The sequence below is a fragment of the Lipotes vexillifer genome, unplaced genomic scaffold, assembly GCF_000442215.2.
Source record: "Lipotes vexillifer unplaced genomic scaffold, Lipotes_vexillifer_v1.1 scaffold90, whole genome shotgun sequence".
Lineage (NCBI taxonomy): Eukaryota > Metazoa > Chordata > Mammalia > Artiodactyla > Lipotidae > Lipotes > Lipotes vexillifer.
The window spans coordinates 4,880,395-4,898,668 of NW_006782310.1; the positions used below are offsets into that span (position 1 = coordinate 4,880,395).

At 37.5% G+C, this 18,274-nt stretch overlaps 1 protein-coding gene across 6 annotated transcripts in view; it reads left to right on the forward strand.

Moving 5' to 3' along the window:
- Positions 1-18,274, forward strand: part of ELP2 (elongator acetyltransferase complex subunit 2) — a 52,365-nt gene that overhangs the window by 24,686 nt on the left and 9,405 nt on the right. For 4 of the 6 annotated variants that reach the window (XM_007455209.1, XM_007455207.1, XM_007455210.1 and 1 more), the window contains 8 exons: positions 331-431; positions 619-750; positions 4,185-4,334; positions 7,125-7,313; positions 9,858-9,927; positions 10,456-10,551; positions 10,707-10,764; positions 11,372-11,444. In XM_007455209.1, the coding sequence (XP_007455271.1) occupies positions 331-431; positions 619-750; positions 4,185-4,334; positions 7,125-7,313; positions 9,858-9,927; positions 10,456-10,551; positions 10,707-10,764; positions 11,372-11,444 (869 nt within the window). The remainder of the gene's footprint in view (positions 1-330; positions 432-618; positions 751-4,184; positions 4,335-7,124; positions 7,314-9,857; positions 9,928-10,455; positions 10,552-10,706; positions 10,765-11,371; positions 11,445-18,274) is intronic. The other 2 variants (XM_007455211.1, XM_007455208.1) reach the window with 1 other exon arrangement.

Sequence of the window (18,274 nt, forward strand, 5' to 3'; positions counted from 1 at the left end):
ATAAATAGTATTGTTTTACACCTATTAAAACTTGATATCAATATGCCTTTGTCCTCTTACGACCTGTCTTTTTAGCTTAATGTGGTTTGGATTCATGTAACTCTAATTTACTTATTTTTATTGCAGTATAATATCTCATTGTCTAAATATTACCACAACTTGTTTATCTGGTCTTCTACTGATAGACTTTTGTGTTGTTTCCAATGTTTTGCTATTGCAATGCAACAGTGAATGTTCTTATAGTACCCCTGTTGTGTTTTTCTGGTAATCTACAAACAGGATGCTTGTTGATCACCTAAAGGCACTAGTTGTTTGTTTTTTTTTCTTTAGATGGTGTTCTGCAACAGCCAATGAGATTGTTGTCTGCCTCAATGGATAAAACCATGATTCTTTGGGCTCCAGATGAAGAGTCAGGCGTTTGGCTAGAACAGGTAAAATGTGAATACTTAAGGAACAGAAAACTGGGTTTATTAGACAATAAATCCCAAGTCCGTATTCCTAGAGCTGCAAATATTTGCTCTTTGTGTACGTTAAATAAGTGAGAACATAATCTCTGGAATGAGTGATTTCTGTTGTGAGAAATTGGTTCTGAATTGTTTTCTATCTATTGTTGAATAGGTTCGAGTAGGAGAAGTAGGTGGCAATACCCTGGGATTTTATGATTGCCAGTTCAGTGAAGATGGCTCCATGATCATTGCTCATGCTTTCCACGGGGCACTGCACCTTTGGAAACAGAATGCCACTAACCCAGTAAGAAAAGTGCTTTTAAATCATTTCTGATTAGATAGAGTGAATCCTACATGAAACCTAGGAAAACAGTGTTGTTTTACGTATAACACTCTACAGAAACATAGTAGAGGCATTTAAGTTCAGGTGACATCACTTCTTTATGTAAATTTATTCTGTAATTATATTAGGTAAGAAACTCATGCTTTTCTAAGAATAAAATTCAGTTGTCCAGCATTGTTGAGATATTGAAAATTGCAGGTAGGTAAACTTACATAAGGGAAGTTTAAGCTGTATAAATTTTAAGCTCTCCATTAAAGGTATATACATTTTGTGGTAGGAGTTCTTCCTAAAATGTATAATTTCTTTGTCTTTTTTTAAATTAATTTTCTGTTTTAATTAATTAATTTATTTTTGGTTGTGTTGAGTCTTCGTTGCTGTGCACAGGCTTTCTCTAGTTGCTGCGAGTGGGGGCTACTCTTTGTTGTGGTGCACGGGCTTCTCATTGCGGTGGCTTCTCTTGTTGTGGAGCATGGGCTCTAGGCACGCAGGCTTCAGTAGTTGTGGCTCACGGGCTCAGTAGTTGTGGCTCGCGGGCTCTAGAGCGCAGGCTCAGTAGTTGTGGTGCACGTGCTTAGTTGCTCCGTGGCATGTGGGATCTTCCCGGACCAGGACTCAAACCCATGTCCCCTGCATTGGCAGGTAGATTCTTAACCACTGCGCCACCAGGGAAGTCCCTCTTTGTCTTCTTAAAAATAACATAATTTGATATTTTCCTGTTGGATAGCTAGGTACTCCATTGATAATTATTGAATGAATGACTGACACAAGGCCATTAGAAGCACCTGTTATTTTATGACAGAATATATTAATTCTCTCAGGGGCTCTTGATATGTGTAATTCTAAATAGTCCTCCAAATATTGGGCTCTTCTAGATCTTTCTTATAGTTTTTAGTCTCTTCTCAGAGAGGGGTAATCTTCCTCTAATCATTTAGCTGCCTCTCAGCATTATTCCAATCTCTTCCTTCTAATTTGCTTCTATCTGCTTTTTTGGGTTTGGGGAAATGAGATAGCAGGAAAAGTGGGTAGGAGCACATGGATCTTGGCCCTAGCACTTACTAGCTGTGTTTTTGAGGTTATTACTCAACTTTTGTCTCAGGTTCCTCATCAGTAAAATGTGGACAGTAATAGCACCTACTCAGAGGATTTTTATGATACTAAAATGAATTAATATTGGTATAGTATGAGAAGTAGGGCCTGGTACATACTGGGTACTATACATTTTAAATAAATAAATCAAAGAAGTCAGAACATAGAGCAAAATGTGAGTTAGCAGATTTTGAATGTGCATCTAATGGCTTCCCTTACAAAGTAAAAATCCATGGAGCCCCAGTGGTGCAATTGGTTAGTGTGTGGTACTTAAGTACAAATTCATGGATTTGCATGACCTTTAGTTTGTGGGCGTTGTAATAGTTGTGTCAGGTAGGAGGATTTGAATTCTCAGTATATGGAGTGATTTACTTTTCCCTTGTATCTTCAATTTGGAGTTGATCTTTAAGATTGTTTTTACTGTTAAATGAACCAGGGAACCATTAGCTATGACACTTGTAAATAAGATATTTTTTAGGATAAATGTAATTTTGTTCTTTTTTTTTTTACTTTATTTTTGGCTGTGTTGGGTCTTCGTAGCTGCGTGCGGGCTTTCTCTAGTTGTGGCTCGCGGGGGCTACTCTTCATTGCGGTGTGCAGGCCTTCTCACTGTGGTGGCTTCTCTTGTTGCAGAGCATGGGCCCTAGAGCGCGGGCTTTGGTAGTTGTGGCACGCAGGCTCCGTAGTTGTGGCTCGTGGGCTCTAGAGCGCAGGCTCAGTAGTTGTGGTGCACGGGCTTAGTTGCTCCGTGGCATGTGGGATCTTCCTGGACCCTTGGTTCGAACCCGTGTCCTCTACATTGGCAGGCAGATTCTCAACCACTCCACCACCAGGGAAGTCCCTTAATTTTGTTCAGAGCTCCTTTGAGCTGTATTTCAGCTGGTCTTCAGAGGGCCTTCATAGAAAAAAAGCATCAGTTAAGTAGGGAGAAACTCAAACCAGAGGACAGAATTTCACTGTACTTTTGCTTGTAACTTGACTTCATATTTATAATAGCTATTTACCAAGTATTTAGGGTGATTTTTTTATAGACTTTTGTTTATTTTAAATATTTTTTTTGATGTGGACCAATTTTAAAGTCTTTCATTGAATTTGTTACAATATTGCTTCTGTTTTATGGTTTGGTTTTTTGGCTGAGAGGCATGTGGGATCTTAGGTCCCCGACTGGGGATCAAACCCGCACTCCCTGCATTGGAAGGTGAAGTCTTAACCACTGGACCACCAGGGAAGTCCCTAGACTTTATTTTTTAGAGAAATTTTAGGTTTACAGAAAAACTGAGCAGAAAATGCAGAGTTCCCATTTTCCCTTTCCCCCCACACATGCACAGCCTCCTCCATTGTCATCATCCCACACCAGAGTGGAAATTTATTACAATCAGGGGTGATTTCTAAAAACAAGCACTACCCTTTAGGACTGTACCCATAGTCAAAAGTGCTGCACTTTGTTCAGAACTTTTTGGAACCTCCCATTAGTGCTAACTTTAGAATCAATTTTTATGTCACAGAAGAAATTAACAGCATTTCTTTGTTCCAGCCTATTTATGTTTTTGACCAGAAAATAATATGGCTTAGCTGACCATGTTAATCAGATTTGGCTTTGAATGACCTTTTAGCTATTTATACAAATTTAATTTTCCTCTAAAGTTCAAGTTTTACCACCACTTGAGTTGTTGAAAAAGATGCTCTGTGGACCAGGCATATGACATTTTCTGTATTTCGTTTCACTATTTGTTTATGTGGTTGCTGATACAGGTTCCCTCAGGAGGTGGACTAACTATGTATGATTTAACCTCTACACCTGCAGCTCTTTTCACTTAATAAAGAAAGTTGGTCAGGCACACAGAATCTACAGACTCACATTACACAGTGCTCTACTATTTAGTTTGACAGATAAATACTCACATAGTATCTAGTATGGGCCAGCCTTGTACAAATATAGAGTCATCTAATTCTTGTAACAAATGTATGATCTAGGTAGCTCTTTTACAGAAGAAGCGTTAATTGAGGCACAGAAAGGTTAGGCAGTGTTCTAGGAGGCAGTCATAAATGATGAATGGAGGGGACTTTCCCAAGGTTACTGCTTTGAAGGACACAACGCATGCTTGAATGTTTAAGTTCTAATATATTGATACTTGACTGGAAAACATATCCTATTACTTTAAGTTCCCATCTTGTTTACTTAGCTCTTCACCTTGCTTGGGGGCTAAGGTCTTTCCCATATCAGACCTGAGGGATGAAGGCATTATCAGCTTTAATTTTGAGTGATGGTCTTCGATTATTTTGATGTGTCATGAGCACTTTCATTGCAGAGAGAGTGGACTCCAGAGATTGTTATTTCAGGACACTTTGATGGTGTCCAAGACCTAACATGGGATCCAGAAGGAGAATTTATCATTACTGTTGGTAATGACCAGACAACTCGACTTTTTGCTCCATGGAAGAGAAAAGACCAATCACAGGTAAAATGTCTTCCTACTTGACTGATCCACTTTACAAAATATCCATGAGCACGTGAAAAGTGGGGCAGCAACATTAGCCATTAGGAAAATGCAGATTAAATCCATGATGAGATGCCACTATACACCCTCTAGAATGGCTAAGGTATAAAATACTGACAATAGCAAGTGATGCCGAGTGACCGGATCTTTCTTACATTACTAATGGGAATGCAAAATGGTATAGCCACTCTGGAAAACGGTTTCGTATTTTCTTAAAAACTGAAGCATTCCAAAGAAGACATACAGATGGCCAACAGACCCATGAAAAGATGCTCAGCATCACTAATCATCAGGGAAATGCAAATCAAAATCACAATGAGTTACCACCTCACACCTGTCAGAATGGCCATCATCAAATAGATAACAAATAATGACTGTTGGCCAGGAGGTGGAGAGGAGGAGTCCTCCTGCACTGTTGGTGGGAATGTAAGTTTGGTGCAGCCACTGTGGAAAATGGTATTGAGGTTTCTCAGAATAGTAAAAATAGAACCACCCCATGATCTAGCAGTCTCACTTCTGGGTATTTACTTGAAGAAAACAAAAACACTAATTAGAAAAAATGTATTCACCTCTTTGTTTATTGAAGCATTATTTATAATAGCCAAGATATGGAAGCAGCTAAGTGTCCATTGATGAGTAGATAAAGAAGATGTGGTATATAGGCAATGGAATATTACTCAGCTATTAAAAAAATGAAGTCTGAAATATATGCACAACTGAGTCACTTTGCTGTACAGCAGAAATTAACACAACATTGTAGATCAACTACTTCAATAAAATTAAAAAAGAAAAAATTTTTAAAAATGGAAAGAAAAATGAAGTCTTGCCATTTATCACAACATGGATCTAGAGGATATTGTGCTGAGTGAAATAAGTCAGATAGAGAAAGACAAATAGCTTATGATCTCATATGTGGACTCTAAAAAACAAAACAAACGAACAGAGTGAAAACAGACTTATAGATACAAAGAAAAAAACGGGTGTTTGCCAGAGGTTTGAAGCCAGGTGAAATAGGTGAAGGGATTAAGAGGCACAAACTTCCAGTTATAAATAAGTCACAAGAGTGTGATATACAGCATAAGGAATATGGGCAGTAATGCTGTAATAACTTAGTATGGGGACAGGTGGTTACTAGACTTACCATGGTTGACGATTTTGTAATGTATTTAAAAGTCGAGTCACTATGTTATACGCCTGAAACTAACATAACATTACATTTTATTTCAACTGTATTTCAGTTAAAGGAAACTTAAGCATACACATATTCTTTATAATTCAACAATTAAAATGTTAGCTGTCAAAACGTGTTTACTTCAGTTCCACATAAAAGTTCTCATAATACCTTGTAATTTTAAGTTTAATTCATTAGGAAACACAAGGGAATTCTCTGATGGTCCAGTGGCTGAGACTGTATTTTCACTGCCAAGGGCTCAGGTTTGCATTCGGTCCCTGGTCAAGGAACTAGGATTCCACAGACCGCGTGGCGCAGCCAAAAAAAGAAAGAAACACTATCAAGTCTGTAGTAAAAACTAATTTCTAACATCATATAGTGTTACATAATAGTGGTCAAGGCCAGTTTTTGTTCAAGGAACTTTTCAGGCTTGGCCCTGAGCTTTAAAAAACTGCAATAAAACTTTACCACTGATAAACCATTGAACTGTATACTCAGAGAAACTATGGTCAGCTTCAGTTTCTGATAAAAATTCATGGACCTGACTCTGGCTCAGTCTATGAAGCTAATGAAATTGGCCACTGACATTTCTGCTTCAGCAGCATGTGGTAGATTAAAATTGGTAGAGTTGAGGACATTGGGAACAACACTATAGTCAAGTAAAAAACAAGGCAAATAATTTTGGAGTGGTTTTCTGTGGCTCTTGGTAATTTGTTATCAGTATAACTCAGTTGTTGTTTATTCATGATCCTTTAAAAAAAAAATCAATAAATCAGACTTTACCAAAATGTGAAATTCTACTCTTTGAAAGACATTGTCAGGAGAATGAAAAGTCACAAACTGGGAGAAAGTATTTACAAAACACATACCTGATAAAGATTTTTATCTAGAGTATATAAAGAACTTTTTGCAACTCAGTAATAAGAAAACAATCCATTTTTTAAAAAAAGGGGGCAAAAGATGTTTATCCAAAGAAGATGTATGGATGGAAAATAAGAACAGGAAAAGATTCTCAACACCATTAGTCATTAGGGAAATGCAAATTAAAGCTACAATGAGATACCATGACACCCCTGTTAGAATGATTACAGTTGAAAGGCTGACTGCACAAGTGTTAATGAGGGAGGGTGTGGGCAGCTGGATCTCTCATACACTGCTGGTGGGATTCTAAAATGTATAGCCACTTTGGGAAATCATTTGGCAGTTTCTTAAAAATTTAAATATACACCCACATCATCCAGTTATTATACCCATAGGTAATATTTACCCAAGAGAAATATATTCATGCAAAGACTTATACACGAAAATTTGTGACTTTTTCTAGTAAGACAAAAACTGGAAAACAACCCAAATGTCTGTAAGTAGGTGAATAGATCAACAAGTTGTGGTATAGCTGTACAAGGGAATACTACTCAGCAATAAAAAGTATTGATCTGTTGATAAACAGAACAACATGGATGAATCTGCCCCATGGTCACATTTCCATGGCATAATGAATGATTTTGTGTCTGATATTTTGCTTGTTGAATTCAGTTTTTGAAACGTGTGATCATTTTTGTTTATCTTATTTTGATACCCAGGTGACCTGGCATGAAATTGCAAGGCCTCAGATACACGGATATGACCTGAAATGTTTGGCAATGATCAGTAGGTTTCAGTTTGTATCTGGAGCGGATGAAAAAGTTCTTCGAGTATTTTCTGCACCTCGAATTTTTGTGGAAAATTTTTGTGCCATTACGGGCCAATCACTGAATCACATGCTTTGTAATGTGAGTATTCCTCTAAATGTTTTAACTAGATCTAGTTAACCCTTCATATAAAATTTTAGGGCTTCTCTGGTGGCGCAGTGGTTGAGAGTCTGCCTGCCGATGCAGGGGATGCGGGTTCATGTCCTGGTCCAGGAAGATCCCACATGCCGCGGAGCGGCTAGGCCCGTGAGCCATGGCCGCTGAGCCTGCGCGTCCGGAGCCTGTGCTCCGCAACGGGAGAGGCCACAATAGTGAGAGGCCCGCGTAACGCAAAAAAAAAAAATTTTAGAAAGTTTCACTTAAGGCTGTAAGTGGAGTATATGGGTAGAAAGAAAGTCAAATCATTTTATTATTGGCTTGATAAACTTGTGTGTGCACTGTGGCAGGCAGTAATTTAAATATTAATACAAGAAATTTTGTAACAGTTAAGCCCAAGAGACTGTAAAGAGTTAAAATGTTAAATTAAGGCACGAATACTATGCGTCTTCACTGTGCTTGGTAACTACGATAAAACAAAGCATAACAGATGGGTCATATTTTCAAGGAGATTACCTTCTAGATGTAGATTAGGGGTAGCGGACAATGGAACTAATGTACCTGTAATTATTAGATGAAACCAGTTAATTGCTAAATCTTGTGACTAAAGTAATTTTCATAGGAGGAAGTGGTTGCTGTAGTAATGAGAAAATGGGGCTTCATTTGAGTTTTGAAAGGGTAAGTTTTTATTAATGTTTGTTTATACCCCCTTTCTACAAAAGTTTTGAGCACTTACAAAAATACATAGGTTAGGGCTTCCCTGGAGGCGCAGTGGTTGAGGGTCCGCCTGCTGATGCAGGGGACACGGGTTCGTGTCCCGGTCTGGGAGGATCCCACGTGCCGCGGAGCGGCTGGGCCCGTGAGCCATGGCCGCTGAGCCTGCACGTCCGGAGCCTGTGCTCCGCAACGGGAGAGGCCGCAACAGTGAGAGGCCCGCGTAACGCAAAAAAAAAAAAAAAAATACATTGGTTATAAACATTATAAAGTAACCAGTTATGACGGAAGGGAAAGTAAGTAGGAAGGTAGTTGTGTTACACAGAAGTGCACGTCCGTTGCAGTACTTAGAGTTGGGTCATGAATTAGCTTCTGATCTTGAAAAGGATGAGTACAATTTTGATAGGCAGATGGAAGGACAGAGAGCAGTGGGGTGGCCAGAGCTGCTTGAATGAAGAGTATATAGAGGGAAATGGAGGGGCTGAGGGAAAGTCAAATGGTGGAGGACCTTGGGAGGCAGGCATAGTTCAGACTCTGGTACCAGCAGAGGTCCCTAAACAAAGAAAGTGATGAAAAGCACTTTGGGGCGAAGAGTTATGTGGGAGCAGGATACCTTTGAGCCCAGAGACTTTGAAGGCAGGGACACTAGCACCAGTCTGGGTAAGACTGGAAAAGAAAGTAAGAGTCATTTTAAAAGAAATGTCCAACTGTGTTTCTTGGAGTTTATTATGGGTGCCTCAGGCCACAGGCTCTCTTGATTAGGTAAAGGAGATGAAAGATTCTGTTATGCTGTTTCTAATGGTAATGGACAGTGGAACAAGATCAAAAGGGAGGCCTCGACTGGTTATTATACCGTGCTGAGCATATGGTGGTGGAGGGCAAGTTGGTTTGAGGATCTGACAATTCTAGGGATTGAAATGTGGTTTTAGGATTCCTTAAGAGGCTAGTCCCAGGTGTATATTCAGTTCTGAGTCCTAAGATACAGGAATCCTGTAGACTGGAAAGCCTCTTGCTGCTTTTTGGGTTTGTTCCCATACTAGATGTTGGGATATATAGGAATGCCTCTTATTGCTCTTTTCCATGGTGTTTTATTTTTCTTGTTTTCTAAAATAAAGCATCCTGTGTTTCAGGTACCTATTCTTGGTGATGGTTTAAATTCCCATAGCTCATGTTTGTGTTCGGTTCCAGCCCCTGTATTAAAATTTAAATTGTAAGAAATGCTCTTAGCTTATGGACATGTGCCATTTTGATGGTTAGCATTTGTTTCATATGTAGTAATTTAATTGATATTGCAGGATATAAGCAGATTATTGCCACTTCAAAGGGCACTCTGTTACAAGGTTTTAAAATATTCAAAATTTTAAATATGTTTAATGAAAATACTATGTGCCTTCCTGGGAAACGTGTGTTTGTATGAGCATCACCAGGGGTGTGCCTGTGAGACTCTCTTGGAAATAAAGCTCTAGGCCTTCCATTCTCAGCCCATTCTTTGCTAGAAGCCAGCACAGTGCTTTCCTTGTCACACGCTGACACCCATTGAGCTGTCAGGGTTCCATGAGCTTATGGATGAGAGGATGCCCGACTTTATGGATTGGGTCGGGGCTGGGGATTAGCTGGAGCCTCTCTGCTGGAGAGTGATTGCTTTGTATTGCATCTCTCAGTTCAGGAAATGGAAGTGTGGGCAGATATCTACACAGAATGGTAAAATGGTCTTTACACTGCTTCTCAGAATTTATGAGCATAACATTTTTTTATAGTGACTGAGGTAACCGTAACTTTTAGCATTTAAAACATGTATCATACTTTTTATTCCAGCAAGATGGTGATCTTCCAGAAGGAGCTACCATCCCTGCTTTGGGATTATCAAATAAAGCTGTCTTTCAGGGTAAGGCTTTCGTCTCCAAAATTACTGAACCTATAGTGGTGCTTAAAACCTAGTTACACATTTGTATATTATGTACCTAATGTTCATTACAGGTGATTTATTATTTTTAAAAATCAGAGTACATGCATCTATCTTCTATCAGCTATTTCATGGTAACTACTCTATGTACACATGCAGACCCTGAAATAGGGTGCTGCTTTTACAAAGTGTATTTCATGGAGCACTCACAACCACAGATGCTAATGTGGATAGCTTGAAAAATGTGTTCCACAGTTCAAAAAGTTTGGGAAACATTAGGTCAAAGGAAAAGGAGGGAATCTTTATGGAATTGACCAGTGCTCTAAGGAGCGCATTTGGAAAATACCAGAGTAGTGGAAATACCCTTGGCTTTGCCATCACGCGGATACAGCGTTGAATTACACTGCCTTCAGGTACCACTATTTTCTACCTAGTGGCCTTAATATTGGGACATGTGCAGGAGACATAAAGTTGGTGACTACATTCATGTTGTTGTTTGTTTTAAACTAGGAGATATAGCTTCTCAGCCTTCTGATGAAGAGGAGCTGTTAACTAGTACTGGTTTCGAATATCACCAGGTGGCCTTTCAACCCTCCATACTTACTGGTAAGAAAAGGCAAAAAGATGGTTCGCTAGAATCATTAGTACAGTACACATAGTATGGGGTCTGTCACCACTGACCTAAATAAGTGCTACAGAATTCACTTGTTTATCTGCATGAAAGTGGAAAAATTAATTGCAGTGCTATAAATTTATTGTAGAACCTCCCACTGAGGATCATCTTCTGCAAAATACTTTGTGGCCTGAAGTTCAAAAACTGTAAGTTAAATTGTACTTAGCTCTTTAGTCTGATTCGATCATAACTTGTGATGCCCCCTTCCCAACCAATTTGATTTTCTCCTTTGCTTTCCTCTTACCTACATTTTCCCCCCTGCTGTAAACATCTCTTGATGGCCTTCATAAGAGGTGAAAATCAAACTTCACATAGATATTTATATTGCTATGTATTATATTTACTAGATTTATTGGTCTTGATTTTTAAAGTAGACATAACACTTTTTTTTCCTTTTTAAAAAAAGTTTTAAGTTTTGTTATTCTCTTGGTCTTTTTTTTCCTACAGTGTTTCCCTATCAGGACCTTTCTATGGTTTGTTATTTATGGTAGTGGCTGGCTGGCAGTGAAAACTTGTATTTTAATCTAGTTGTTTGAACAAGTTGTATTACTACTAGGAAGTTGGCATTTTTCTCCAGTCTCTGCTTTTACCCCAAATATTTACCTAGACAAAAGTACAATGTTTCTTAAAAGAACTGTGTTAGCTGGAGAGATTGATTTCTTCTCTCATTTAAAAATTTTGCACCACAAGAATAGGTACATTTACTAATTACCTACTTACAGGGGTCATCCATTTTCTCTTTTTAAATTTTAGATACGGACATGGTTATGAAATATTTTGTGTTGCTTGTAGCAATTCAAAGACACTGCTTGCCTCAGCTTGTAAGGTAGGGCATTTTACTTTTTTATTCTACTTGGTCACAGGTTATTTGAGTCATCAGGCTCCTGCAAGCTTAGTAGTGATGGAGGCAGAATTTGACACGAAAGGCCACAGGTGCCTGATTTTTCTGAATCTTGCTTTCTCAGTCTCTTTTCCATTCTGTCCCGTCAGAAGCTTGCGGTTGCCTTTTAAATCTGTTTCAGCTGCACGTTTTTGTTCTTAAATACTTGGTTTGAGCTGATTTATGCCCCTACTCAGAAACTATTTAATCAGGTATCTTAAAATGAGAACTAAAAATGTGGTAACATAAATTTTTAGTAATGGGAGTCCTGGAGACAGAGGGGAATGAGAAGGTGAAACCCCGCACCATGTACGCCATCTGACCATCTCTTGAGGACACTGTGGGTGCTGACCTAAGTGAGTAGAGTCCTTTGGCCCTCGCCATGGTGAGGCAGGGTGGTGGCCAGCTCAGTGAGCCACCAGCTCGTGACACTGCGGAATAGTGCATCTCAGACATCTGCCTGGGAGAATGATCTTGAACTTGCTGTTCAGTATTTATCTATATACTGTGGAGGATTGTGTGAAAGGTCTGAGACCTACACATTCCCCTAAATTTCCTAAAATTTATTTATTAAAACACCAAGAAAATTAATTTATTTATCTGTTTTAAGCATGATGATGAGAGCTGCCCACCTGGATGGACACCTATGGGGTTTTTTTGTTTTGGGGGTTTTTTTGCTATGTTTGTTTTTTGTCCCTGCTCTTGCTGTGGTTTCTTGCTACTGGCCTGTATTAAGGGACATCCTAAGAAATAACTGTTGTGCTCCTTCTTCCCCACCTCCTTGTTTGTTGTCCTCTTTGTGAGGGTGGTACTGAGAGGGTGGTACTTCCTTCTGTTAATACAAGGGCCTTTGGAAAGAATAGGGCATAGGTAGCAAGAATAACTGTGCTTCTACTGAGCAGCTAATTTGTGTCTTAGGGCACTGTCAATCACATAATTGATTATTTTCTCCTTTTCAAGTTGGCTCACTTGTAGCAAGTTAGTTCTTTTTTGAACTAACATTTTTAGCTGCTTTATTTAGGTGTCATTAGTGTGCTGTCAACTGCATGTTGAAAGTGAACAATTTGATAAATTTTGACATATGTTTATACCTGTGAAATCATCACTACATATCAAGATAGTGAACATACCATCAGCCCCCCAAATTTCCTCTGCCCCATCCCTAGTAAACCACTAATCTGCTTTTTATCATGATAGAGTAGTTTACATTTTCTAAATTTTTGTATAAATGGAGTCATATAGTATGCACTCTTTTTCATCTGGCTTTTTTCATTTAGCATAATAATTTGAGATTCATCCATGTTGTTGCATGTATCAGTTGCTCATTTTTTTTCTGCGTAGTCTTCCCTTTTACAGATATACTACAATTTGTTGATCCATACACTTATTAATGGACATTTGGGTGATTTCCAGTTTTTGGCTTTTATTAATAAAGCAGTTATGAATATTTGTATACAAGTCTTTGCATGGATATATGCTTTCATTTCTCTTGAGTAAATACATATGAGTGGAATTGCTGGGTATATGGTAGATGTATATTTAAATTTTTAAGAAATTGACAAACTATTTTCCAAAGTGGTTGTACCATTTTACAATCCCACTAGCAATATATGAGAGTTCCAGTTGCTCCACGCCCTCACCAGTGCGTGGTATTGTCAGTCTTTTTTTAACATTAGCCATTCTGATAGGTTTGTAATATCCCATTGTGCCTGTAATTTGCATTTCCTTAATGATTAATGATGTTGAACAGCTTTTCATGTGCTAATTTTCCAACTGTATGTCTTCTTTGATGAAGTATCTGTTCAAATCTTTTGCCCAGTTCTTTATTGTATTGTTTTCTTATTACTGAATTTTGAAAAGCTCTTTATATACACTGGATACTACTTTATCAGATATATGCTATGTAGGTAGTTTTCCTCAGTGACTTTTCCTTCATTTTCTTAACAATGTTTTTCAAAGAGCAGGAGTTGTATGTTTTGGTGAAGTCTAATTTATCAGTTTTTTTCTGTATTGGGTTTGTGCTTCTAATGTAGTATCTAAGAAATCTTTGCCTGGGACTTCCCTGGTGGTCCAGTGGTTAAGACTTCACACTCCCACTGCAGGGGGCGCAGGTTTGATCCCTGGTCAGGGAACTAAGATCCCGCATGCTGTGCAGAGTGGCCAAAAAAGAAAAAGGAAAGAAAGAAATCTTTGCCTGACTCAAGTTCTTCTGCCACATTTTGTTCTAGGAGTTTTATAGATTTTAAGTTTTATGTTTAGACCTATGATACATCTTTTATTAATTCTTCCTGTTGTATGGAGTATATATTACAGTTGATTTTTTTTGCATGTGGATGTCCAGTTGTTCCATCATCATTTGTTGAAAAGACTATCCCTTCACCTCATACCTTTTGCATCTTTGTCAAAATTAGCTGTCCATATATGTTTGGGTCTATTTCTAGACTTTATTTTGTCCTACTCAACTTTTTTTTTTCTTTCCTGTTTTGTTGCCAGTGCCACAAGTCTCTTTAACAGCTATAGCTTTTTATACTGTGTCTTGAAACCAGGAAGTAATTGTCTTCTAACTCTCTTCTCACTTTTCAAATGTATTTTGGCTATTCTGGGTTCTTTACTTTTCCACATGAATTTTATAATCAGCTTGACAGTTTCTACAAAAGTATGTGCTGGAATTTTGATGGGGATTGCATTGAATCTATAGATTAATTGTGGAAGAATTTTAACAATATTGAGTCTTGACACATGAATGCAGTATGCCTCTCATTTATTTAGATCTTTAATTTCTCTCAGGGTTTTTTTTTTTTTTTTAGTAAGCCTTTTATCTTGGAATAATTTTATGTTTAACAAAAGTTGCAGAGATAGTACCTAGAATACCATTATACCTCCTACCCAATTTTCCCCAGGGTTAACATCTTAATATTATCAAGAATATTTTGTACTTTTCAGCGTCAGGTCTTACACATATTTTGTCAGATTTATCCTTATTTCATATATTTTATGTCTGATTGTTCATTGCTTACATAAGGAAATGCAGTTGCTTTTGTAATCAGTCTTTTATCCTGCAGCTTGCTAAACTTATTATTTCTTATAGCTTTATTGTAGATATTGGATTTTCCACACAGATGCTTATGTTTCCTGTGAATAAAGAAAATTTTACTTCTTCCTTTCCCATATGGATGTCTTAATGTTGACTAGACATTGTAACATCAGAAGTCCTCACCTTATTCCTCATCTCAGCAACAGAATATTTAGTTTTGTCCATTAAGTGTTATGCTTGCTATGGATTTTTTTTTATGGCTCTTTATCAGGTTGCAAAATCTCCCTGCGGTTCCTAGTTTGCAGAGAGTTTTTATCAGGAATGGATGTTAGGTTTTGTCAAATGTTTTTTCTTTATCTCTTAACATGATCATATGTTTTTCCCATTTTAGTTTATTAATATGGTGAATTACATGGATTGATTTTTCAAATGATGAACCAACTTTGCATTCCTGGAACCAAACCCCAAATGCTTATATTATATATATATATTTTTTCAATTATTCTTTTTATTGAGGTATAACTGACATATATAACATTATATTAGTTTCAGGTGTACAACATAATGATTCAATATTTGTATACATTGTGAAGTGATCACCACAATAAGTCTAGCTAACATCCATCATCATACATAGTTATAAGAAATATTTTTTTCTTGTGCTGAGGACTTTTAAGATTTCAGCAACTTTCAAATACGCAGTGCAATATTAACTATAATCACCGTGCTGTATGTTACATCCCCCTGACTTAGTTATTTATAGCTGGACGTTTGTACGTTTTGACTCCCTTCACCCATTTCATCTATCCCCCAGTCTTGGCTTCTGGCATCTCCCAATCCATTCTCTGTATGTCTATGAGCTTGGTGGGTTTTTTTTATTGTTGCTGTTTTTAGATTCTGCTTATAAGTGAGATCGTACAGTATTTGTCTTTGTCTGACTTATTTCACTTAGCATAATGCCCACAAGGTCTATCTATGTTGTCACAAATGGAAATATTTCATTGGTTTTTTTTGTTTGTTTTTGTTTTTTTTTTGCGGTACGCGGGCCTCTCACTGTTGTGGCCTCTCCCGTTGCGGAGCACAGGCTCCAGACGCGCAGGCTCAGCGGCCATGGCTCACGGGCCCAGTCGCTCTGCGGCATGTGGTACCTTCCCGGGCCGGGGCACGGACCCGTGTCCCCTGCATTGGCAGGCGGACTCTCAACCACTGCGCCACCAGGGAAGCCCTCATTGTTTTTTATGGCTGAATACTCTTCCACCATTGTGTGTGTGTCTGTCCGCTTTCTTTATCCATTGATCCATTTTCTTTATCCATTTGATGGACACTTAGGTTGTTTCCATATGTTGGCTATCATAAATAATGCTGCAGTGAACATGGGGGTACACATATCTTTTCAAGTTAGTATTTGTATTTTCTTTGGGTAAATACCCAGAAGTGGAATTGCTGGATCATATGTTAATTCCAGTTTTAATTTTTTGAGGAACCTCCATACTGTTTTTCATAGTGGTTGCACCAGTTTACATTTCCACCAGCAAAGGCACAGGGTTCCCTTTTCCCCATATCCTCTCTAGCACTTATTCCTTGTCTTTTTGATGATAGCTATTCTAATGGGTGTAAGGTGATATCTCATTGTGGTTTTGATTTGCATTACCCTTATGATTAGTGATGTTGAGCATATTTTCATGTTTCTGTTGGCCATGTATATGTCTTCTTTGGAAAAATGTCTATTCAGATCCTTTGCCTATTATTTATTTATTTTATTTTATTTTATATTTTGCTATTCAGATGTATGTGTTCTTTATATAGTTTTTATATTAACCCCTTATCAGATAATTTGCAAACATTTTCTCCCATTCAGTAGGTTGCCTTTTCATTTTGTTGATGATTTCTTATATTTTTATATATTGTTGGATTCAATTTGCTGAAATTTTGTTTAAAACTTTCATATATAGTATGTGAGAGACATTGCTGTGTAGTTTTCTTTCCTTGTAATGGCTTCATCTGGTTTTGGTATCACAGTAATATTAGCCTCATAGAAATATTTCCTCCTTTGCAATTTTCTGGAAGAGTTTGTGAAGAATTGGTATTTCCTTTTTTAAATATTTGGTAGAATTTCCCAGTGAAGCAAACTGACCTTGAGTTATCTTTGTGGGAAGGTTTTTAACTACCTATAATTTTTTAAATAGATACAGGGCTATTTCATTCAAGATATCTAATTTTTCATGGGTGTACTTTGATGGTTTGTGTCTTTCAGGAAATTTGCCCCTTTTATCTGATTTGTCATATTTATTGGCATAAAGTTTTTCATAGTATTCCCTTTTGATCCTTTTATTACCTGAAGAATCCCTGGTGATGTTACCTTTCTTATTCCTGTTATTGGCAATTTGTCTCTTTTCTCTTATATCCTCTTTTTTTTTTTTTTTCCCTTGGTGGGAGAGAATTTTGGGAATTGACCAGGAAATTAATGAGTTTATGATTTTATTAATATTTTCAGAGAACAAGCTTTTGGTTTATTTATTTTGATTTACTTTTGGCTGCATTGGGTCTTCGTTGCTGCATACGGGCTTTCTCTAGCTGTGATGAATGGGAGCTACACTTCATTGTGGTGCACTGGCTTCTCACTGTGGTGGCTTCTCTTGTTGCGGAGCACAGGCTCTAGGTGCACAGACTTCAGTAGCTGTGGCACGTGGGGTCAGTATTTGTGGCTCACAGGCTGTAGAGCACGGGCTCAGTAGTTGTGGCACACAGGTTTAGTTGCTCCACGGCATGTGGGATCCTCCTGGACCAGGGCTTGAACTGTGTCCTCTGCATTGGCAGGCAGATTTTTAACCACTGCACTACCAGGGAAGTCCTCATTTCTTTTTCTGTCTCTAATAAGGTTAAAACTGAGGTCATTGATTCTAGATCTTTCTTTCTAATATAGGTGTTAAATGCTATAAGTTTTCCTCTAAGTATTGCTTTCGAGGCATTCTGCAAATTTTGATACATTGTGTTTTCATTTTCATTCAATTAAAAACACTTTCTAATTTTGATTTTATTTTTTAACTTAGGTTATTTTGAAATGTATTAGTTTCCATATACTGAGTGTTTTTCAGATATCTTTCTGTTACTGATTTCTAATTTAAGTTTATTTTGTTCAGAAAACATAGTATGACTTCAATCCTTTGAAATTTAATCTTGGTAAATTTCCATGTTCTTTTGAGAAGAATTTGGATTCTGTTTATTTTGGGTCGAGTGTTCTGAAAATATAAATTACATTGGTTGACAGTATTGTCTTCCTTATTCTTTTGGTTCTATCGTGAATGGCATTTTGAAATCTCTAACTATAATTGTGGACTTGTCTTTTAATCCTTATAGTTCCTTCAGTTTGTATTTTATGTATTTTTGAAGTTCTGTTGTTAGATCCTAAACATTTATGATTGTTATTTTCTCTTGATTAACTGACTAGTTTCTTATTATGCAATGAACCTCTTTACTTCTGGTAATATTTTCTGCTCTGAAGTCTACTTTCTCTGATGTTAGTATAGCCACTCCAGGTTTCCTTTGAGTAGTGCTTGAATTATGTATCTTTTTCCATCATTTTACTTTAAGCTGTTTGTTTCCTTTTATTTCAAGCGGGTTTCTTGAAGACAGCATATAATTGGGTCTTGCTGTTTTTTTCATCTTGATAATCTTTCATTTTAATAGGGGTGCTTATTAGATCATTTGGATTTGATGTAATAATTGATATGATAGATTAACT